Genomic DNA, 25,048 nt, shown 5'->3' with positions numbered 1-25,048 from the left:
TACTGTGTGGGCAGTGGAAGCTGTGTGTTCAATATTACTCAATTGATCATCCAAACAACAGGATTCAGAAACAGGTTACTGAAAAAATTCTTGCCAAGTTTTCACTGTATACATATGAGTAAGATTTATGAATCTTATAAAACTTGGCTTGGGAAGAGGCAAATGAGAAGTAGTAAGGGACATTTTCTCTCACTGAGGTCATTAGCCCCTAGTATTACTAGGAATTCCTTGTGAAGTCAGACAAGCCACAGTATGGCCCAGGAACATATCATAAGTACGATTCATTCGATATTATCATTCAGTATTTAATCCACCTAACATGTGCCAAGACTCTGATAAATTCTAGACACACACAAGTGTGTAAAACAGTCCTAGGCATCCATGGGGACAAATAATGATGCTTACAACAAAGTGGGACTCAGTATACTCAGCAGAATTGTAGAGCTATAAAGTTATTTCAGCAATTCATTTTTATTTCAAGTATGCTCCAGGCCTGGCACAGTGGCTTACGCCTGTAATCCCAACACTTTGGGAGGCCAAAGCAGGCAGATCATTTGAGGTCAGAAGTTCAAGACCAGCCTGACGAACATGATGATACCCTGTCTCTGCTAAAAATAGAAAAAAATAGCTGGGTGTGGTGGTGCACGCCTGTAATCTCAGGTACTCAGGAGGCTGGGGCACAAAAATCACTTGAACCCAGGAGGCAGGGGTTACAGTGAGCCGAGATCAAGCCACTGCACTACAGCCTGGGAACAGATCAAGACTCCGTCTCAAAAAATAAAAAAAAAAAAGTATGCTACAGAAAAATCTATTAATAATATGCAGACACTCCAAATTTAAAGACCTGTCTGTATGCAAATTCTACCAAAAAAAAATCTTTGTTTTAAATATTTTTTTAAACTATCCAGAAATGATCCATCTTGCTTTGGAAATTGAGATTACACTTGCAGGGACAGTAGAGGAAGACAACCAGATTGCAGAGTACTCTTTCTCGTTATTGGAAAGCAACTTCAACAAGGTCCCAATTAAATTAGAATCAAGTGATTAGCTTCTATGGTTACGGTGCCTTGAACATCCAAGTATAATCTAGTAACAGAGGGAGGTATTAAACTAACAGGTCACGGTTAAGTCAAGTAATTAAAACCCGAAGCAAAGTAGGAGGAAACTTCAGAAGGGTTGTTACCTCCTGGAGAACAGTTCTGAAGTACCCTGGAGACCTTTCTAATAACATAGCAACTAACAGTTCATCTAGCAATGAGGTACCTGATAACCGCAGAGTGAACTTCTTTATAATGAGCTTTCTCAGCATACCCTATCCTCTTTAATCACCTACAATATATCCTAAGATGAGATTTTAATAACAGAAATAGGCACTTATTCAACAATGCATCACTATGACTATTTTTCTAACTTCCTGGTATAGAATAGAGCCTACTTTTTTATGACTCCAGATTGTGTCATTGATTTATTGGCATGTCAGGACTTCAACGAGTTGGATTTTTTTTTTTTTTTTCTTTTTGAGACCAAGTCTTTCTCTGTTGCCAAGGCTGGAGTGCAGTAGCATGATCTCGGCTCACTGAAACCTCCGCCTCCTGGATTCAAGTGATTCTCCTGCCTCAGCCCCCCTAGGAGCTAGGACTACAGGGGTACACCATCACATCTGGGTTTTTTTTTTTTTTTTCCTTTTTTTTAGTAGAGACAGGGTTTCACCATGTTGGCCAGCCTGGCCTCAAACTCCTGACCTCAAGTGATCCACTCGCCTCAGCCTCCCAAATTGCTGGGATTACAGGCGTGAGCCGCTGCACCCGGTCAGAATTATTTTAAATCAAAGTGCTTGCCCTATGACCTCAAACAACTCAAGACCTTGGTTCTAGCTATGCTGTAGTTTTCCCTTGATTAATATTCACTTATTGCTTATTAAGGAAGATGCAAATGAGCATGCTGTTCCCAGCAGAAAGCATCACACATCAAAGATAGAAAACATAATCCTCCTTGACTTATGAGCACTAAATAAGAGACAAAGCAGGTAAAGATTCCTTTGTACAGGTTATGCAAATGAATCTTAGTAATGAATGAATAAGCCTGAGGCAAATCAAAACAGCAAGGTATGAGGAAATATTTGGGGTAAATTACATGATGCCAAGGCAGGTTATACTTACTGTATCTCACATAATGAACAGTGAGTCCAATGCACACTGCCAGGACGATCAAGGATATGAAGATGACGAGGCCGATAACCCAGGGCTCCCAACAAACTCTTTTCCTAGCCCTCACCACATCTGGCCTAAGGAAGAAAGTAAATAGATAGATTATTTCAGAGCATGCAACACATCCACTCCTTAGACAAAACAGATATTTTTGTGGAATAAAGGACATTCATTTGGAGGGTCGTGTACTGTCTGGGTTTAGAGCACACCCTGCTTCCGGGCTGCTGAGGCCAATCCTGACTCTGACTCCTGTTGTTAGGCAAGTAGTTTGACTTTTCTGTGCTTCAGTTTTTCTCATCCATAAAAGGAAGATGATAATGATAGTACCTATTTCATATGATTATTGTGAGAATTAAATGAAGTACTATATATAAAGTGCTTGTAACAATGCCTGACATGTAGAAAGTGCAATATTAAATGTTAGCTACCACTTGTTGAGCCAGCCACATACTTGATATAGAGTTAGACACTGCAGGAGCTACAAAAATATTTTAAGCCTTTTCTCTAGCACTTTAGAATCTTAAATATCCTTTTTAAATGTGTTACAGCTTGAAGCATACCAGGTTTCAGATAGAGTTGCTAATCCTATGCTTCTAATTTTCCGATCTATTTCCAAACCAAACTTTGAGGATACCTAGAAGAGACAACCAGAGGCCCCTTCCTAAAGAACCTGAGGTTTTGAGCTAATATTTACCTCTAAGCTTTAATGATGCTACAGGAAATTCTTTTTGCTTGAGATTCCCTCAACTTCTTCTATTTATTCTGCCTTCAAAAATACGTGTAACTGGAAAACATTGATCCACATGATTTTTTGTTTGATTGGTAAAATTGTCCCATTGGGTTATAATATTTGGTAAGCAAACTCTAAAGCTAGAAATGTGAAATAATAAGTCAGAGATGACTAAGGAGTTTGAATATGATACTGTTATTTTAGATTTCTTGAGGTATTTATCATGCCAGTGTATGCTATACTTTTTTTTTTTCTAGAGCGCTGTCTGCTATATGAGGACTTGAGGAAAACATGGTATTCTCCTGAAGGAGTACTGGGTGTTGAATCAGAATAAGGAGAATTCTAAGTGCAGCCCTTTCATTAACAGGTCTGCGACTTGGACAAATCATTTAAACTCTGAGCTCAATTTCTCCATATATCAGTAAGGAGCAGGATAACCATTGCGTCTAAAGTGCTTTGGGACCTAGAATTAGATCATGAATGTGTAAACAGCAAAGCATTTCACAATAAATACTTTTTGTTTACAGAAATCAAGAACACTCTGTTTCCTGATGACATAGGATCAGGAAGTGATGATATTATCATGTTGGCCCCTGTCACACCATCATTACATCCTGGCTCTGGCTGGGCACAAAATAAAGAGCATTGGCACAGAAGTCAGTGGTATTACCATCGCTACACAACACTGTCCCTGGGGAAGGCACTGAGATGTGGTGGAAGGCTCCAGGGACTCTGCTTGTTCTCCTGCCTTGTTCCTGTGATTTTTCCATGGGTCTGTAACCAGGGAAGCTTTATCTTACTCTCCCCAACCTTTCCCATCTCCAGTTTTCCCTTGAGTAGAATTCCAAACATCTGTTCCTAGAATGGCAATTACTGCAATATAAAAAGACTTCTCCACAATGAGATTACTTTTTATGTACAACTGTGCCTAAGAAACCCCCAAAACTGACTCCTATTCCTTCATCCCTGAATGCTTGCTATTCATCTATTGCAGAAAAAAGGAGATGAGTATAACAGACATAAGCAAAACTGTTGAGGGGAATACGGGCAGAGGTTTCTCAACTAATATCAAAACATGTCAGATGAAGAATATGAATTTGTGCTTGTAGAAAACATGAAATTATCAAAATACATGATTACTATGTAGAATTGTGAAATATTAGACACTTTCTATTTGTTCTACAGTAAGTTTTAATCAAGATAAAAATGTAAACAATGCAGCCATTCTATTGATGAGGTAGGTTTCATGTATTAACGTTAAAAAGGTTAATGATAAGTTTTAATTTTAAAAAGTTATAGAACAATATGCATTCCATGTTTCAGTCTTTCTAAATAATAAAACTATATATATATCTGTGCATAACAAAATATACAGAAGACACAACAATTTTTTTTCAGTAAGAAGCAGAATAACAAATAAGTGAGAAACTTTAAATTTAATTCGTGGTTTTGTTTGTTTTATGGTGGATTTTTTAAGAACAAACATTATGACTTTTGAATTAAAAGAAAGCGAGAGAGAGAGACATAGGACATTCTTAAAATATGAAAAAAAATAAGGAAGATTACATATGTATTTTCATGGAATTCACATCACTGCAGTGTCCAAGGTACCACTGTGATTCCTTTTCTGACCCCCACCTTCCCACATTACTCACGACTATTTTAGTGACATGCTCTCCTGGGTGGCTAGAAAACAAAAGGGATAACATGGGACAAAGAAAAAAGAGAATCCATCAAAAATACTTTGAATAAACAATTAAGAGATTATATTTCTGAGTCCTGCCACCAACTCATTTATTACATAGTCTTGTACCCACAGATTCAATTATCTGTCTTAATTTCTCCATATGAAAAACAAGGATAATAAGTCCAGACTCCTCCTAACCTAATGAGCTAGGTAGAGATAAAAATGATAAGGCGGTTTGGTACTTTGAGCTCCCAAGTGGAAAAATCATTGTACAAATAACAAGGATGATAATCATTATCATCATTATTTTAATTATTAGTAATAGTGGTAATGACCACATTACTAAGATGTTTGTCATTTGAAACTTTGTTCTTTTCCCAGTCTGTATAGCATTGTTTTTCAAACTGATTCGCCATATTTGTTTAGCTTTTTTGAGATATAATTGACCCTATTTCTTACTTACTTTTTTATTTTCTCAGTAAGTGATTCAATACTGAATTCCTCCAAATTACATGTGAAAGAAAATGTGCTCAAAAAAATAGTAAAGTGAACGAATAAATTTATTTTACATATCAACAGACATTTGTATAATTAACCTCCTCCTGAACATACATAAACATTTGTCCAGTCATTATTTTCATCTATCAAAACTTATGTGCACATATTCTTGTAAAATCACCTTCAGATAGACTAATTGAATTCTAATAGCTTTAGTAATATAAAATCGCTTTCTTTATATGATTTTCTTTTCAATCTGGGGACATGTATAATTAGTGACAAGTCAAGTGAATATAACAGTTAAAGTATGCTTATGCTTTTTTTAGCCCCAAATTGCCAGAAAACAAGCAATATGTTTAGATCTGCATTATTATTATCACTTATTAATGTATCATTTTTAGAATAGTGCTAAAAAGGAAAAGCAGCAGCAGCAACAGCAAAAAGACAAGGGGAAAAAGGTACTAATGAGCAAGCACTGGAAAATGACAAGTCAAGGCTCAGTGTTTCAAAGAAAAATTTACCAGAACAAGCCTCTTCACAGCAACACCACCCATCAATAGTAGGTCTTTTTTAAAAAAGAAATTGTACTTTAAGATCTGGGGTACATGTGCAGAACGTACAGGTTTGTTACATAGGTATGCACGTGCTATGGTGGATTGCTGCACCCATCAACCCGTCGTCTATATTAGGTATTTCTCCTAATGTTATCCCTCCCCTAGTCCCCCACCCACTGACAGGCCCCAGTGTATGATATCTCCCTCCCTGTGTCCATGTGTTCTCATTGTTTAACTCCCACTTATGAGTGAGAACATGCGGTGTATGGTTTTCTGTTCTTGTGTTAGTTTACTAAGAATGATGGTTTCCAGCTTCATCCATGTCCCTGAAAAAGACATGAACTCATCCATTTTATGGCTGCATAGTTTTCCATGGTATATATGTGCCATGTTTTCTTTATCCAGTCTATCATTGAAAAAGAAAGGAGATGTGTATAACAGACATCATAGATGGGCATCTGGGTTGGTTCCATGTCTTTGCTATTGTGAACAGTGCCACAATAAACATACTTGTGCATGTATCTTTATAGTACCATGATTTATAATCCTTTGGGTATATATCCAGTAATGGGATCGCTGGGTCAAATGGTATTTCTGGTTTTAGATCCTTGAAGAATTGCCACACTGTCTTCCACAATGGTTGAACTAATTTACACTCCCACCAACAGTGTAAAAGCATTCCTATTTCTCCACATCCTCTCCAGCATCTGTTGTTTCCTGACTTTTTAATGATCACCGTCCTCACTGGCATGAGATGGTATCTCATTGTGCTTTTGATTTGCATTTCTTTAATGGTCAGTGATGATGACCTTTTTTTCATATGTTTGTTGGCTGCATAAATGTCTTCTTTTGAGAAGCATCTGTTCATATCCTTTGCCTACTTTTCTATGGGATTTTTTTTTCTTGTAAATTTAAGTTCTTTGTAGATTCTGCATATTAGCCCTTTGTCAGATAGATTGCAAAATTTTTCTCCCATTCTGTAGGTTGCTTATTCACTCTGATGATAGTTTTTTTTTTGTTGTGCAGAGGCTCTTTAGTTTAATTAGATCCCGTTTGCCAATTTTGGATTCTGTTTCCATTGCTTTTGGTGTTTTAGTCAAGAAGTCTTTGCCCATGCCTATGTCCTGAATGGTATTGCCTAGGTTTTCTTCTAGAGTTTTTATGGTTTTAGGTCTTACATTTAACTTTAATCCATCTTGAGTTAATTTTTGTATAAGGTATAAGGAAGAGGTTCACTTTCAGTTTTCTGCGTGTGACTAGCCGGTTTTCTCAACACAATTTATTAAATAGGGAATACTTTCCTCATTGCTTCTTTTTGTCAGGTTTGTCAAAGATCAGATGGTTGTAGATGTGTGGCATTATTTCGGAGGCCTCTGTTCTGTTCCACTGGTCTATGTATCTGTTTTGGCATATGTTACATATTTGACTGTAGCTTAGCTCATAGGATTGTGCCTGCTTATCCTATCAATAAAAGTATTTGAGATGTGTTTTACATTGTGAAAAACCCATACCAGCAAGCATTAGTGACATCATTAATCCTTCTCACACTTTCTAGAACAAGATGATAAAAATATCCACAGTAGAAATAAAACAGAATATTGTATATATATGTGCATGGATTGTATATTTTCATTGCTGTTTTTTTAAAGAAGAAATACAAGCAAATTACTCCATATAAAATTACAAATAATATATTTCTGTCCTATCCACTGGTAGATAAAACATATCTATAAGTATATAATAGCATCAGCTAGGCCCTTGGGCTGAATTGCAATGTTTGCATTCCCTACCATAATAATTATGCCTAGTTCTCATAGAGAAGTTACAAAACCCAAAGTTTAACTATTTCTGTTTAACCAACCATGAAACTTAAGTGACAGTATCTTTCCCCTGCCTTTAAAAGGAGGTTGTGAAGATTGCATATGATATCAACAGACTTTGTTAGATAGATGTACTACATAAATATTAGTGGCAACTCAACAGTAAGGACTGTCTCTGACCTCCACTGTGGTTGTCATCAAGGTCTTTATTAAGTTTCCAACTAGATATGGTACAGCACAGGTGACTACAAACTGATTTAAGTTGACACTTGACCTGATCTCTAGAAGTTTGCAACTACATACAGATAAGTGAGTTGCAAAAAAATTAAAGATATTATTAACTAATTAGTTATGGGTTTATAGACTTAAACTAAGCTACTGAAGTTTGAATTCTACTAATATATTTGCTTTCTTTCCTCAAACTCTTTTTAGTTCAAGATAATAAATTGGCATTATCTGAGTCAGCAACTTTATACACAACAATATCCCACAGCAAAGTTAACGCGGGATGCCATTGCAGCCAATCATAGGGAATTCTATGCACTTCAAAGTGTGAAAGAAAAATAACAATTAACAAACAGTGTGCTGATACCATGGCAAGTGTATCAGAAGAAAAACGATTGAGGAACCTGAGCTAGAGACACTCTTGTGGCTGCTAATAGCTTGAGACTTTCAGAAACATTTTTAAATTTTAGCTGTCTTCCTACCAAATCTTCCTTTTGACATTGTCTAGATGACTCCAAGAAAGTTTGCATGATACAATGGAAGTAGCTCTAAACTGGAAAACCAGTAACCTATGTCTTAGTGTTAGATCAAACAGATGAGAAATCTGAGAGCATATTCCACATCACACGAGTTCCAGCATCCCCTGAGCCCCAACTTTTATGATGTTGAGTGCTCTCCTTTTCTTCACATGTGAAAAAATCAGTGGAAATTTAAATTGATCTAAATGTTCTTCAATTTCCTTCCAAGCTATTGTTCCATGCCTCACATAACACAAAAATGTTAAATACACTAATTAAAATTCAGCATTTATTAAACAATCAGACTTCAGGTAATTTTTCAAATGCCTCATTTTTCTGTTGACTACAATGTCAGATAGTTTGAAATAATCTGCAGTCAAACTAGAGACTACAAGTTATTTGAAACGATCTAAGTACCATAGTTGAGAAAGTCAGACTTTGAAAATCATACTTTACTACTTGCATTGAGAAGTTGGTTAAGGAGTACAAAAGTATAGATAGAAGGAATAAGTTCTACTATTCAGTACAGTAGGGAAATTTTAGTTAACAATAACTTGTTGTGTATTTCAAAATAGCTAGAAGAGAACTGCAATATTTCCAACACAAGAAAAGATAAATGTTTCAGGTGATAGACATCCCAGTTACCTTGATTTGATCATTACACATTGCATACAAGCATCAAAATATCACAGATACCCCCAAAATATGTGTAACTATTAAACATCAATTTTTTTAAAATCTCTAGACCCTGATTAAAATGTGCCTGAATGTGACAGTTGGGCCACATGTTAACACCCTGTTGTGTCCTCCGGCTTGCTGTTTCTTTAGAAAGCACTCTAAACCATACACCAACAATTATTTAGACAATCTAGAAATTTCTACACGTAACAAAATTCTGAATTAATTCAGCAATGAAGAGAAATTGAAAAATGTATAGACCCTGTCAATGTTTAAATAATTCTTCCAAAATGAAAAGTGAGTTTTCTTCATTAAAGAATTTTCTTCCCCAGTTACTGACCTAAAATACATGTAAGAATTCAGTTTTAATTTTTGGATGGTACACAAAATTTATGAAATTTTTTATTATATACTTACTTTAACAATTATGTTCTAATATATTGGCATTTAATAATAACATAGTGAAATAAGCTCAGATTCATATTAGAATAAAGTGGGATTTCTGTACAAATTAATGCCATAAAAATTATAAGAAAAGCATTATTTTACCCAAAAGAATAAATACTTTTAGTTACCAATGTCCATGGGTTTAATTCATATTTATATAGTGATGACTACCAAATCTATAACTGCAGCTCAGCTCAGTTGCCTACACTTCAGAACTATATATCCACCAGCCTATCTATGTTCACCACAATGGGCTATACCTCTTACTATTCAAACTTAATACAGTTATACTAGAAACTCCTAGACACCTATCCCAAATATTTATTCTTTTTTTCCTAATAACAGAAACTTTGATCTTTGGTTAGGCACACAGCCGCCAGAAAAATCAAATAGTGCCCCTTGTCCATAAGAGTCAGCATATGAATACTTTCTTTCCAATGGAGTATCTACTTTGTTGGCTAGAATCCTAATATGCATTTCATAGTTAGAATACATATGTGCTAGTTGAAGCACAGATTGCCACAGTAGACCAGGATTTGGAAGACACATAATCAAGCATGATAATAGGAGCCTAAATTCCCAATTATTTGTGAACCTTCCTATTAGCTCTTACCTGCCTACCTCCAGAATTGTTTCACATTAAACAGAATAAAATTCCATTTTATGTAATCCCCTGTTACTCTGGGTTTCCTGTTACTCATAACTAAATCCAATACTATTATAATATGCAAAACAGATTGTTGCAATCAAGGTAAATTGCCATTTTCACATAATCATCTTTGGGAAAAAGATGACATGAAGACACATATTTACTAATTCTCTGGCAAATTCTGCATATGTGAAAGATGGTAAATTATTTTGACTTAATTTTCTCTAGCAGCATCATTTTGAGATACAATTCATAATTATAATACTAATATACCAGAAGACCAAGGTTCTGGTCAAGAGCCTCCTTGTAACAAGCTCTATGACTTTAAGCAAATGACTTCCATTTTCTTGTTCGTGGATAAAGACTTGCGCTTAGGCATCAAATAGCTTGGGGTTATTCCTAACTGCCTCTTACTAGCTAAGTGACTCTAGGAAAGTTACTCATCCTCTCTAAATCTACATTTCCCCACTCACAAATGGAGATACTGATAGGACCTAACTCAGAAGATTCTTCTGAAGATTAAATAAAGTAACACAAGGCAGATGACACCATGCCAGGCACACAGTAAATACCCTAAAAAAGTTGGCCATTGCCATTATTTCCTCTTTCATAATGAAAAATTAGTTTTAAGGTGGGTTGAAAAATCCACCCAGTTGCCTCACATATGCCTAAGGGAATAAAAGACGGAAAGGTAGAGGAAGCTTCTAGCCTCTATCCCACTTTACTCACAGCAATTCTGCTCCAAACATCAAGGGTCTGCATTAAGATTCCAGTGCAAAAAGGGATTCAACTAGTAAAGAAAACTTTAAAAAGCATTCATCTTCAAACCCATCCAGTGCAGAGATTTGAGTCAGGCAGCTGCCAATTGTCCTATAGTTTAGTACAAGAATTCATTACCCTGTTTTTAAAAGGCTAAATGTAGCTTTATTGTTGAATCAAATAATGTATCCCCAAATGCCTAATAATGACTTGAATGTACTATATAATTAAAAGATTAGTTTGAAATATTTTTAAAGTGTTCATTTATTATGTTTGATATTTTCTTAATTAGGAAAGTTGAAATCCTAAAATAAAGTAATTTTTTGAAAGCCGAGGTAAGTTATCTGCGCTTCACCAAGGAAGCACTTCTGATCCCAGAATCATGACCTGGCAGAAGCCAGGGCTAGAAAGAACAGGGCTGATGTGAGAACAGATGTGCTCAGATTCCAGCTCTACCAGTCACTTACACAGAGATTTGGAAGTCTCAGTCTTCCTAATTTTTGGTTTCCCTAGCTGTAAAGTCATGGTAATATTAAAATTATCTGATTCTCAGGGTTGTAAAGTACCAAATGAGAAAACATATGTTGAAATTATATATGTAGCATATTTATGTTAAATAATATTTTTATTTTTACTATATGTATCCTCCCTAAATTTTACTAACTGTGACCTGACAAGATTTGATGTGAAGTAACTAATTTTAAATAGGCCATATATTTTTGTACAAGCTTAAATGGTAATAGTAATAAAAATAACAATAATATGTCTTGGGTCATGTAGTCACCGGTGTTAATTTAACTCTTCTATTTGATTGTATTGACATCAGTATACAGGTGAAGTGGGAGGACAGACTATCTCTGTCTTGACTGACTAATTCATTCCTGTGGCCACCTGCAAATTATCTTATCTTTGAGCATTTTATTCCCTTCTTTTAGAGAATGCATAGAGCAATGCTTCCTATTCACTGGCCTTAGACGTCTGCTTCAAAGATCATCCATAACAATGTTTCTTGAAAATGTAAATTATTCATCTTTTAAGACAGTAAGTCAGTTAAATCAAAGAAGTAAAAGAATCACTTAGGCAGATGAAGGAGGCATTGTGAGGGTGGTATAGCATTGTGATTAAGAGATAGGCTTTGAAGTCAGATAGACCCAGGTTAACTATCAGTTCTGCCTTTTATTATTACCCCTGGGCAAAAAAAAAAAAAATTACCTGTCTCAGTCTCATTTTTCTCATCTGTAAAATGAGTATAATAATATAACCATAGGTTGATATAAAGTTTAAATGCATATGATGTTTTAGGACAGTAGTTGGCAGATAGTACATGTGAAACTAAAGATAGCAATTATTATTTTGTCCTGCACTGACTCACAGTTCAACTTTTAAAAAAGTGCTAAATCTCTCTGTGTCTGCTTTTGCAGTTTCAAAACAGAGATATCATCTGACATCTTCAGATGAAAGGTTGCAAGATATAATTTAAATATGTCTGTATGGTACTTTGGATCCCCCTAAGATTAGTTCTATCATCTTAGAATTACAATTCTAAAAATATCAGAAATTGCCCAACCACACAGGCCATGTGTGTACTCGGGAGAAGGTTGGGCTTACAGGTTCTGGCATGACTCGGTGTTTCTGCAGCCCATTTTTCTTTCTCAGCCTCTTAAAACCTTCCTTCTCTCAAGTCCAGTCATTTAGAACCTATTAAAACCTGAAAACGTGAAAGTATTCTTCACAATTCTTATCTATTATCTTCAATGAGAACAGATCCAAATGAGTGCACTTGAAGAACTTCTCTGTGCAGTTTCTCTAAACTCTAACCCTGATAGAGCCATAAAACAAGCCAGAGAACCCATTTCACCTCCTACCCTTGCAGAAGACCTGCTTCACGACTGTTCAATCTACCTCATTCACAAGCACTAAAACCATCAGGCATGCTTATAAATCTCAGCGCTAATACAGAAACATATGATACTGCTATTTTTCATATTTTTCTGGATTGTTTCTATTTTCTCTTTATGTTGAAGCAATGACATATTTTTGGAGGAAAGCAGAAAACAATGACAGAATAACAAAGATCCATTTAGCAGACAGCTACTGCAGACCAGTGAATTAGTTCTATGAAATGCTGCTCTAAGATAAACTTGATTTTCACAATATAGCAAATGTAATCCTTTTTAGAAAACAGGGATGATGTAGTTAAAGTGCTATACTCTGATCACCTTTGAAACAGTGCAGAAAACTTAGGTCACTCCTTATTTAGTTTAAATACAAAGTCGGTTGTATAAGGGCAGGCAGCATATTTTTTAAAATGTTTTTAAAACTTATAAATGAAAGTAAAATTATACCTCCACACTTCTTCCCTCAGCATAAATGTGCATGATTTCATATTAGTCTTTACATCTTCTGGTTTTTTAAATCTATGCACCAACATTTTCTCCATGTGTGGATATGTGTGGGTTTATTTTCTATTCCTCTGTTGCCATCTATTTTCTCTGTAAACTTTCCAAAGATTCTACTTTTAGCTTCCTACACATGGTAGACAATATGTTATAGGGAAAAAGTATAGATTTTAAAATCAGAAAGATCAGGGTTACTTACTAACAGCCTAGACAATCACAGGTACTTCATCTTTTAAAAGGAATGAAAGCAATAACCACTTCTCAAAACATTACCAAAATTTAATGAAATCGCATTTTATAAAATATACAATATATAGCAGGTGCTGAACAGATAATTTTCTTCCACACAGGACTTAGTATGCAATGAGAACTTACTAGAATTTGTTATATAGATCAGGGCTGATTCTAGTTGAAGGAGAAGTATGAGCACATGTTAAATACTCATAACACAATCATATAGCAACTCTGGGCCTAAGCCTCAAAGGAGTGTCCGTCCCTTCAGTATCCCTACTGACTAATGTCACAGGATGATACTGCTAGATTAATTTTATACCAAGGTTTTTCCTGTAAACAAATAGATTTTTATGATCCAAATAAAGTCATCCTCCTTATTAGACACAAACTAACCAAAATGTCTATGTTCTCCCCACTCAGTTTCCCATCCTTGCTGAAATTATCCTCTCTTTCTTAATCATCACCATGTTGCATAAATGAGTACTCGTCTCCCTTGAAGGGAAAGGTGACTGGGAGAAAGCACCTCCCATTAAGATGTAATTACACCAATTTAAATAAAACAAAGAACTACTTTTAACAACTGGCCTATTTCATGTATGGTTTAATTTCTTTCAGGCTTACAGGTTTCTTTTTCTTTTTCTATGTCTTTATACTATTAGTGCTTGTCAAACTTTAGGGTAAATAAGAATTATATTGTGTAAATATTTTAAATATGATTTCCATGTCTCAACCAGAGATTCATTAGAATTTCTGGGATGAGAGTTGGACTTTCCTATTTTTTTAATTTTTTTTTTTTTTTTTTTTTTTTTTTTTGAGACGGAGTCTGGCTCTGTCGCCCAGGCTGGAGTGCGGTGGCCGGATCTCAGCTCACTGCAAGCTCCGCCTCCCGGGTTTACGCCATTCTCCTGCCTCAGCCTCCCGAGTAGCTGGGACTACAGGCGCCGCCACCTCGCGCGGCTAGTTTTTTGTATTTTTTAGTAGAGACGGGGTTTCACCCTGTTAGCCAGGATGGCCTCGATGTCCTGACCTCGTGATCCGCCCACCTCGGCCTCCCAAAGTGCTGGGATTACAGGCTTGAGCCACCGCGCCCGGCCGGACTTTCCTATTTTTAATAAGCACTGTAAGGCAGGGCTCTATGGACCAGACTTTGAGAGACAGTGCTTACCCTATTAAGTAAAAATTAAAGTTGTCCATTTTGCCTCATTTGAATATTACTCATTTCACCTTCATCCATCTCAATATGTGTGGATGTCGATGCCTATAAATTCAGCCTATTTTTAATTCTTCTCAGTGGTTGCTGATAAATATAGTTAGCATACACCCCTATCAACAATAAGTATATTTAATGGATACTTTCCTCTCTTCCCAAATCTCTTTTCTATAAACTTATGCCTGATAAAATGTTCTTTAACTTTCTGTTGTGTGTTTATAAAATTCCCATGTTTATCTCTTCATGCTCAAAGAATAGTCCAAAATAAGAGTTTGGAGAAAATGGAAGTACAAGAAGAATAATGTTTACCCAGTTTAAATATTTTCCTACCTTTAAATTCTAAAAAAATTAAAAAACAAACAAAAAAAAAACCCTGATTATTATTCAGGTAGAGTCAAGGAGGCTATCCGAAATCCGACTGAAAAGGAAGGAGCATGCTATTTAATAAAATTTCCCACCTGTTTCTTACATTCTTTCTGAGTTAAAACCAATGACCTTTAAAAGAAATTGTCTACTAATGTCCTAGGATTTCAATTATCCATCTTTCTCGACAACACTCCTGTTGGCACATTTACGACAGCAAACGTGAATGATAGACTTAATCCTTTTTCGCTCTAGTACATGCTCTTAACTTTTTATCTCATCTAGACCCACTCAAACATAGTTGTGCTTCATCTTTTATACAGTCTTCAGATCAGGAAGATGTTTTCGTTTGTTGGTTGGTTGGTTTTGCTTTTTGGTTTTTTCCTTGAGAGATTACTTGCATCTATTCTGCAGCAGGATTTTTAAAAATAGGTACATCTTTTGCTTCAAATTAGAGACTACACTCAGAAAAATTCACTTCAGTATTCCCACATTATACGTCCTCTACACATTTATAACCAAATTCCAAATCACTGACATATACCATAGATAACGTTTGGAATCTATTTAATATGTTAAGTTTATTGGAAGCTTTCTTGAAGCACTCTTTTTTATAGTAAAGTTAATGAGAAAAAGAGAATAAAACACAAAACCATCATTGGTTGTAAACAAATACTTGCAAAAGGCAGGAGCCTTGATAAGCTCGACAAAAGTTTTAGTATCTGTAGCTTTTAGTTGCTTCACGGACATGTACAGAAGAGTATTAAGCTTCTAGCTTCTAATAACTTCTAATAAGTTGAAAGTATGTAGAACTTTCAACTGATGACAGAACCTGTTTTTCCATGTTAAATGAAGACCACAGATTTCATTCATAGTTTAACATGTTCAAACTCTTCTCAAAGTAAAAACTAATAAAAACTGATATGCCAATATGTGAATCAGGTAAATAAGTATTAATCAGAAGATAAAATTATTTTCAAAGACAAAACTAGTACCCCCAAAACCTTGTTACTGATTAGTTTCTAACTTTGAAAGAAAACCTCAAAATGATCAAGACTTATCTTTGGAGAAGTTGACTATGGCCAGGCATATCAGTGGATTTATTTTTTAAATCAGGCTATAACAATTTAGTCATATTATTTTCTTCAGTTGTTTCTGATTCTTTCAAAATATCTAGAATTTTTAAATTTTTAACTACTTACAAAATAAACGTTTTTATCTGCATTATTTTAGACTTTTTTTCATGTACACCTTCTAAAATACAAGTATTTCTCAATAAGACAAACAAAGCCCAAGCTAAAAATATGTTATATCTTCCTTGAAACATATAGGCAAACTAACTAAAAGACAGTTGTCAAACACCATGTACCTTTACATTGTGTAAAACCCTTCTAAAAGTATACAGAAAAACACTGTGGGATACAAAACAAGAGGACAGGAAACAATAATACAGAAAGAACAGAAATCTTTTTCTTGACATAATTTTACGTAAAATCTCAAAAATATGTTTCTACATTTAAAAAAATAATAAATTGTAGATCTACACATTCCTTGGTGTGGCTCATGCCGTTTTAAACTAAAAGTTACCTTAAGACTTCTAGAAAGAAAAAGGGAACTCACCGATACATTGCTGACCAGCAATGAAGACTCCTGTGAAGACTGAGGTCTATATCCAAGTGTGTGCATCCAGCTCTATCAATGACTTTGTGGGCTGAATTGAAGTGAGGAAGTAAGTCACTGATGATCTCAACAGAACCAGTCTGACGAGTCTTGGCTGGTGTAGTGGGGACTATATGTGACTAGCAGAACAAGGACAAATTTTACAGGGAGCAAGAGCAAAAAATAATTTATAAGCACTTCCTAGGAGTGGGAACTTAAAAACTGTTGTCTTAAGATAATTTCTTTTAAGTATTAGTGTAAACCATATTTTTTAGAAAAGTCAGATGTATAAATTTGGAAAGAAATTTTAAAACTATCTTGCTTGACCTTGTCTTGTTTCCAGAAAATAAACTGAGGTTTAATTAAGTTAAATGACTTGGTCACAAACCAAAGTTATTAAACTGCCAAGCCAGGACTGACATTCATATTTTTTAAACTAGCCTGACACATTTTGAATTTGATTATGTACATAATAAAAGTTTCCCTTTGGTTTTAACTATGTTAGCCATTGAAAATGCATTAGAGATTAGAAAAGCATTAATATTTTTAAATTATGTGGCATCATTCTTCTAGAAAAAGTAGTTAGTTTGCAAATGTCAACCCACACTTGAGACATTCTATTTCTTTTATTATAGTGGAGACAGACATATCAGCTCACACTGAGTCCCTACTGTCTTATTTCTGGGACGTAAATAACATTTTTTTTTAATGTGTGCTCACATACTATGCAAACATCTGCATGTCTGTGTTAGGCATAATCTCTAAATTGCCTTCTCTAATCCTCATAAAACAGAGTAGATGTTTCTCCTCTCTGCTTTCATGGTATCGTAATATTTACCTCATTATACTAGAATTTTTTATTAATTGTATCTCAGCTCCACAAGGTTGGGAATTCTTAACAGACTGAAACCCTGTTCCTAGCATATTCAGGCTCTCAAAAATATGCATAGAAAGGATGAGTAGAGGGCGCAGTGCAAAGAAAGGAGGAGAAAAAGAGGGGGTATAACCCATTCTAAAAATCACCTTAAAAAATAAATAAATATTGTTTAATTTCACTACACATCCATTTAGCCAGCAGCTCACCTAAACAAGATGCAGGAGTTGGAATTTATGTAATGTGTGGGATCAGACTGCTAACAATTGGAATCACTCACCAGCAGTAACCCAAGAAACCTCTGTCCTGGGGCATACTATGCTAGGGTCTAACAACATATATCCTTTTTATCCTGATCACTAGATCACTTACCCTGAGAATAGCATGGATATTTATTCACTTAAAGTCATTCAATATATAGTATTGGGTTTCTGTATACTCATTTAAAAATTACAATTTAGCCAAAAATAAAGAGGCAAAAATTACAGTAAAAACTTCTGGGTTATGAGATTAAGCTGTACTTATACAGCCTTTATCAAAGTGAAATCTCTGCCAATGAAAGGTTAATATGGTTTAATAATACTATATTCTATTTTATACTTCCATTTTATGAAAATACTGATTATACTCTTGTTTTCAAAGGAAAACAGATTCCTTCTTAGTGTAACTTTGGGCCAAGATTTACCAGACTTATTTTAACAAAATCTCAAGACGTTTTTGTCTTTCACAAAATCAAAATTTCAAATTCAAATAAATTCTTTATATAGCCCTATGGACCTGTACACTTAAGTTTGTGTATAACCTAGAATTGTAGATGCAGAAAATGAGAGGGCTCTCATGAATTTTTTTTTTTTTAACTTGAAACACAAACGCTTTATTTAAAGGAGCATCTCAATTCTGCGTGGCGGGCAAAAAATAAAGGAGCAGATTGTGACACACCAATCCCATCGGCCAAGTGGTCGAACCCAACATCCAAGACCCAGCAAGCAGGCAAGCTCAGCGCAACCTCCGGGCTTCTCGCTCTGACTCCAAGAGGGTGAGCACGTCGCCCTCGCGCACGGGGCCTTTTACATTGCGGATGATGGAGCGGCTCGTGTAGTCCATGAATTCCACGCGCACTTGCGTGCACTGTCCCTGAGAGCCGGTCCTGCGCAGGACCTTAGTGACCCTGGCCAGCTTGATAGGCTGCACGCGGTTGGTGTCCATGATGGCGGCGCGGCGGCGGTCTGGCGGAGAGCTCTCATGAATTTTTTTAAAACTCTGTGAGTATAAGTTACAATTTGTAGAAAATTAAGAGGTTAAGCATAGGTAAATAAATGATAAGTGAATGTCAGACTAAAGATATTAAAAATACGTCTTCCTTGCTATATTAATGGCCTTTGTTCAGTCTGCTCAATGGGCATTGGAGTGTATGTCATCAAATTTTGTGATATATCTTACACTTTAGTAGAAATTTGAATGGCAAGGAAAGAAGGAATGAAACATTGGAGTCATAATTTTGTCTTCCAAAAGTTCGAAAAAGCAAAAGTTTGTCTTTCATTCAAATTTTTTTTTTTGCTGTTTTTTCTAAAACCGTAAATTTTATTCTGCAATACTTTTGTCCTAAACTACAGTTTGAAGAAAATGTTTTCAAAGAGTTACTCTTCTTTTTGTGTGTTGGTCTGTGTTGCCTGTGCCATTTTGTGCAATGTCAGCAATAGTCAGGAGAAATACATTTGTGGACTTTAGTCTCTTAGAAATCCACAGTAGATATCTTACATTGCATAATAAGTAAAATAGCAATGTGACCACAAACACTTTTATCAGTCAACAAATTATTCTACAGCCCTTTTTACACTTAGCAAAGTCAAAGCCATGAGGCATTTTATGGCCTTAAACTACAGAAGTATAGTTCCCAGGTGGCTAGTCATAGATGATTTTTATCATTGTTTGAATATCTGCTAGCTCGTACAAATTTCTTTTATACCTGATAATATATAAATGCCTATGTATAAAAATAATCTGATTGATTTATGAAAGCCCTTAAACCTATACTTTGGTTATATTTCCATAATGCTAAGGCAATCCTTTTATTGGTCAGTTTATTGGGATGTACATTACAGACCGGCCAATATTGTTAAATTAATGAATTAACTAGGTGTCTAGGTAAACACAGCTATTGTCATTGGTGAATCCATTCCCTTCTATCATGTGTTGTTTTGAAGGTACCCATGCACTTTATTTTGTTTAAGCTGAGAAAACAAAGAGGATCAATATAATTAATTCGCATTTAGAGACAAGCTGTCACTACTTTGTCACTGACTCTCCTTTTCCTTGTGCTACATTCTTACCCAAAATATTACCTCTCTTCCCTATTCTTCTGTAAGATGTTCTACAACTGATATAAGTGTCTTCACAATGCTGGAAATAATTTTTCTGGGAATTGATGTGAGGATCTGCTAAGCTTTTCAATATATAATGGTCCATATAATAAAAACCAGAGATAAGATTTTTAGAATTAACTGACAGTAATAATGTTAAAATAAACCTATTATTGTTCAATTTATTGGAATATACAGTATAGCCTGGTTAATGTTATTAAACTAACATTTAGTGAATAAAGATAACACTTAACATTTTGGGGAACATTTTAAGTCTCTTTTTTTTTTTCAAGTAGTCTTTGAAAAACACCTCAAAGATTAATCAATTTCATGTTAGGAGATCAAGTTTCAGTCATCTGAACCAACTTTTCCTAGCACATGAACCAAATTTATTTACCCATACTCCATTTCTTTACAAATAGACACTCCCCTAAAATATAAAATATACTGATAAAATAAGAATCAAATTAAAAAAAAAACACAAGTGCAATACATTGTACATATTGTTTAAGATACTCGCTCTGATGGAGCTGCAAATTTGGCTTTGAACTTGCTGATAGCAAGAATAACAAGGGAAACTTAGGAAGTTTCACAATTCTCATTATTTAAAAGAAAGAAACAAATCAAGAGAGAATTTTTCCTGCCACTAAGTTGGAGAAATTTCTCATATGGAGATGACACTGAGCAATGCATTAAATAATATCAGCAATATTTTTACCAACAAATAGAAGAGAATTTTATAAACTTTCTTATGATAATCAAAGAAGCCTGAGAATAAAACTTTGAAGTTAAAGTTGGTGACAGATTTTTAAAGGAGATATATTTTTTTGGTCAGGTGCATATAATTCCAGTGGTCTAGCTTGATCCAAAGGCAGAATTCAAAATACTTAAAAAAGGATACAATGTTCCTTAGATAAACTTTCTTAAATATTACTTCTCTCAGAAGAACTTTTTAGAACAGAAAGGAGATGATATGAGTTTCTATTCCTGGCAAGGGCCTGAAGAATTTATATTATATGTTGCTGATGGAAGGAAGATTGACTCACTTTATTATAACAAAGAAGCAATTGATAGAATCTCTACTTTATCAAAACTGAGAAGCCAGATGAAATTTTACATTAAAGAAAAATGTCCCATGAAATTATAATTTTAGATTAGTGCATTTTCATTCCTCCATAGATTTGCTGTGGCTTATAGTGTTATGTTTTATTGTTTGGTTACTCATGTAATGTGTCTCAACAAGAGCATAAACACAAAATAGTTATATTTTGTATTCTTGTCAAGGCTTCCATTCATGATTGTCAAATCTTGTTCTCATGTCCTTTAATGAAACCCTAGCACGTCTTCTAACTTTCTACCAGTTTCAGTTATTTGAAGTTTATTTGTCCAATTTAAAACTTGGATTGTGAAACTGACATAAATATGATTACCTTTCTTTCCCCTCAACACAAACTGTGAGGCTGTCTGTTTGGAGTAGAGAAGTTGGAAGGAGGTCTGACTCTGAGACAACCATCCTCACTCCCCGCTGCTGAGCTACTCTAGTTTTGGGGTCAAAGAGAGAAGACAAGGGTGGTAGAGATCTTACATAATCAGTTATATGTCTGTATGAGAAAGTGTCCTAGGTTTTTCTCTGGTTCAATCCAGTTTTGTCTATTGCTAACAGATGGTGGTATTGAGAAATCTGTGCTGGTGGTGTGCTTGGTTTTCTATAGACACTTTGCTTTTCTATAGACATCTTTGCTTTGCCCTCTCACTCATTGAGGAATCCCTCAAAGAAAAGCCTGGACCCTGACACTAGACCATGCCCTTAACTGCTTCCCCAGGTGGAGTGTCTCCTCACTACCAGTTATTCTGCTCCCTTCCTTACCACCATGCTGCTTTGCATTGAACCACAATAACCTCTGACACCATCTTCTAAATGCTCCAAGGGCCACAGAAGACCAGGATGGGGATAAAGGAGGGAATTTAACCCCTATCAGGAGCAAACTCTAAACCACAGTTCCTTCTAACTCTGTTACCATAAGCTACTGCAGCAATTTCCTCTCCTTCAGAAATCTTAAGACTAACAGCTGTTTTGGATTCACGGGTGGCTCCTAACCTTCAGATACCAAATACACAACTCCACGGAGACATTCGCCCCTGCTCTGCCATAGTAGCTCTAGATGGGCCGGTGTGTTTAGTAAATTACCATCCAGCCAGATGAGAAATGAATTGCTAATCTTCCTTCCCACAAACTCACACACAATCTCTGATGGACTAACATTATTTGGCTTCAGAAAGAAAAAAATAATAATCCTTCTGTTCCGCTTGGGAAGAGGAGTAACCTTTCCCTGTGAGCACTGTCTGCTGACTTGCACTGATTCACTCTCTAGTTATTCTCTTTATGCATATTCAGAGCTGGGTGCTAGTTGCTGGTAGGAGAGCATTTTTTTTCACCTCGTAGCATACCCTTTGGTAGATGGGGACAGTGTCTGGCCTCAATATTTGGCATCTATTTCGAGTTTCTCATAGAAAAGGGGTTGCTTAGCTCGTCTTATTTTCAATTATGGGCAACAAAAAAAGTCCCACTCAACATCTTATAATCTTGTTTACAGATGTCTCATCATTTTGGTTGAGTCATTAAATGTGTCTATTATTAATCCAAAATTATTTGACTACTTCTACCTCAGCTTCAAATACTAGATCTTACTTCATGCCACGATGGGCCTTCTGTTTACTCTTGAACCCCTGAATTCAGTTCTGCCTCCTGGCCTTTATTCTGCTGTTCCCACTTTCTAGAATTCTTTTCCTATTAATTTTCCCAGCATTCACTCTCATTTCATTCATATCACTGCTCAAATATCACCTCCTCAAAAGAGTATAAATCCCCCCCATCTATAGCAGCTTGCCCATTATTATTCCTTATTAGTCTCTATCCCTTTAGCCTGCTTTTTCTTCAAAGTAGGTATTAATGCTTAACATATGTATATATGTGTATGCTGCTCTTGTTTATTGCCAGTTTACTTCATTCAGATGAAAGTCCCTTAAAACTGAGAAATTCATCTTGTCCTCCTTGGCTGTATCCCTAGAATCTAGAATTTAGGCTCTCAAAAATACTTGATTGAATGAATGAATTATTTATTAAGCATTTCTTCGTATGTGATCTTTTTATGTCACAGTGGGAGACTACTGATGTCATTGGATAGCAGGTCCCGCACTCACGTAAAAATGATGATAGGTAACACTCTATGGAGTGTTTGCCTGTGCCATACTCTTTTTTAAGCACTTCACATATATTTATTGACTTAATCCCCACAACATCTTATAAACATTATTGTTATCACCATTTTAAAAATAAGAGAAATGAGATACAAGGACTTATATATCTTAACCTAAGTCTCATACTAGTAGGTGGCTAAGCTGAGATTTGAACACAGTCAATCTAGTTCTAGTTCATAGGCTGGACTGTTTACTGCCGTATTCTAATATTTTATCTCTAACTTCTAGACTGGTGCTCTTCAAGTCTTAAAGTATTTTTGATAAGTCACTCAACTTAAAACTTAAAAGGCCACCATTTTTTAATCTGTAAGGCTAACCAGAAAAAGAATATATGTAAATTATCTAAACTGTCTGGGAAGAGACATTCACTGTTTGACATCTAATGAAAGATACAAAGTCTTACTTGCACTTGCTTGCTTGCTTTTTTTGGGGGGGCCGGGGGTGTGGAGTCTTGCTCTGTCACCCAGGCTGGAGTGCATTGGCACAGTGCAGTGGCACAATCTCAGCTCACTGCTACCTCCACCTCCTGAGTTCAAGCAATTCTCCTGCCTCAGCCTCCCAAGTAATTGGGATTGCTGGTGCATGCCAACACACCCAATTGTATGTATTTTTAGTAGACTTGGGTTTCACCATGTTGACCAGGCTGGTCTCAAACTCCTGACCTCAAGTGATCCACCTGCCTCGGCCTCCCAAAGTGCTGAGATTACAGGCATAAGCCACTGCACTCAGCCTTACTTGCTTTCTTTTTCAAATGTATTTACCTATAGTTTTATGTAACACCTCATTCTTAAAAAGAGAGATGGAAGTGAATCTTTAAAAATATTAATGATTTAATGGATGATAGCAAAAAAAGATATTTTTCTAATACTAGAAGTGTCCAAATTAAATGAAGTTAATTGAACTTGAACTGCAGAACCTTGGCATGTTTATTTAAATATGATTGGTTTTGACACATATGTTACCTTGTTTGGAAGTCATCAAATGATTTTGGTTACAATAAAGAGAAAAGCTAACTTAGAATGTATTTCCTCCTAAGAAAGAAACTTTGTTCTTATTCATCTTTAATTCTTCATACGATCTAGCACAATGCCTAGTACGGCAGAGGCACTACAAAGTAGTTGCAGCATTAACAGAAATATTACTTTAAAATATGTTGTTCTGCCTGTTTAAAACCGGACCTAAGTGAACACCTTTTGGCTTCCTCTAAGATCACAAACAAAACTATTTTAACCCTGGAAGCCACAATTTCCTGTTCAACACCTAGTTTACTACAGTCATAAGTTTTCTTGCCTATTTGTGACTCTTATTTTGTTTGGGCCTAAAAATACACAAGAAATAATAAGACCTGCCCTATGTGTGGAATATCTGGAAGTATGAGACACAAATTATTAAAAGTAGAACTCTTAAACAGGCTGTTAGAATGGACATGCTGTTTCCTTATCATCTAAAAAGCCTTAAGGGAGAATATCCCTTAAGGCTTAAGGCTTTAAGAATCACCTTATTTAATGTTTTCATGCCTAAAAAGAAGAAAAGAAATGGCTGAAGTTGGAAAAGAAAAGAAATCCAAACAAAGACAATCTTTTGCTTAAATAACTTCACGTGCAGGAAAAACACGTCCATGGGAGGGCATCAAAAAGGTCAGCACAGGCCTTTCCTCACCTGTTTTCCCATTCTTTTCCATTCCTCAACCCTGAAGAACTGTGTGTCCTCTATCCCCACCTTAGAGGACTGCAATAATGGTTGGGTGAGTCTCTTTCTCTCTCTTTTTTTTTTTTTAATTATACTTTAAGTTCTAGGGTACATGCGCACAATGTGCAGGTTTGTTACCTATGTATACATGTGCCATGTTGGTGTGCTGCACCCATTAACTCGTCATTTACACTAGGTATATCTCCTAATGCTATCCCTTCTGCCACCTC

The 25,048-nt window shown here is 35.6% G+C and overlaps 2 protein-coding genes across 2 annotated transcripts in view; both read right to left on the bottom strand.

Moving 5' to 3' along the window:
- LOC126955135 (transmembrane protease serine 11E) overlaps window positions 1-16,664 on the bottom strand; it is a 50,362-nt gene extending 33,698 nt beyond the window's left edge. The window contains exons 1-2 of the mRNA XM_050791415.1: window positions 16,599-16,664; window positions 2,160-2,284 (exon numbers count right to left, since the gene is read on the bottom strand). Of these exons, the coding sequence (XP_050647372.1) occupies window positions 2,160-2,284; window positions 16,599-16,606 (133 nt within the window). The 5' untranslated portion in view covers window positions 16,607-16,664. The remainder of the gene's footprint in view (window positions 1-2,159; window positions 2,285-16,598) is intronic.
- Window positions 16,665-18,345: 1,681 nt separating this feature from the next.
- On the bottom strand, window positions 18,346-18,742 carry LOC126955159 (40S ribosomal protein S28-like). Its single transcript, XM_050791447.1, has one exon. It carries the CDS (start codon window positions 18,715-18,717, stop codon window positions 18,508-18,510), a length of 210 nt encoding a protein of 69 aa, XP_050647404.1. The 5' UTR covers window positions 18,718-18,742; the 3' UTR covers window positions 18,346-18,507.
- Between the last annotated feature and the right edge of the window lie 6,306 nt (window positions 18,743-25,048).

The sequence above is a fragment of the Macaca thibetana genome, chromosome 5 (assembly GCF_024542745.1).
Source record: "Macaca thibetana thibetana isolate TM-01 chromosome 5, ASM2454274v1, whole genome shotgun sequence".
In the NCBI taxonomy this organism is placed as follows: Eukaryota; Metazoa; Chordata; class Mammalia; order Primates; family Cercopithecidae; genus Macaca; species Macaca thibetana.
This window is presented reverse-complemented; position numbering and strand designations above follow the sequence as displayed.

Coding starts and splice junctions, on each gene's coding strand:
- LOC126955159 (XM_050791447.1), bottom strand. CDS start 18,717: ATGGACACCAACCGCGTGCAGCCTATCAAGCTGGCCAGGGTCACTAAG.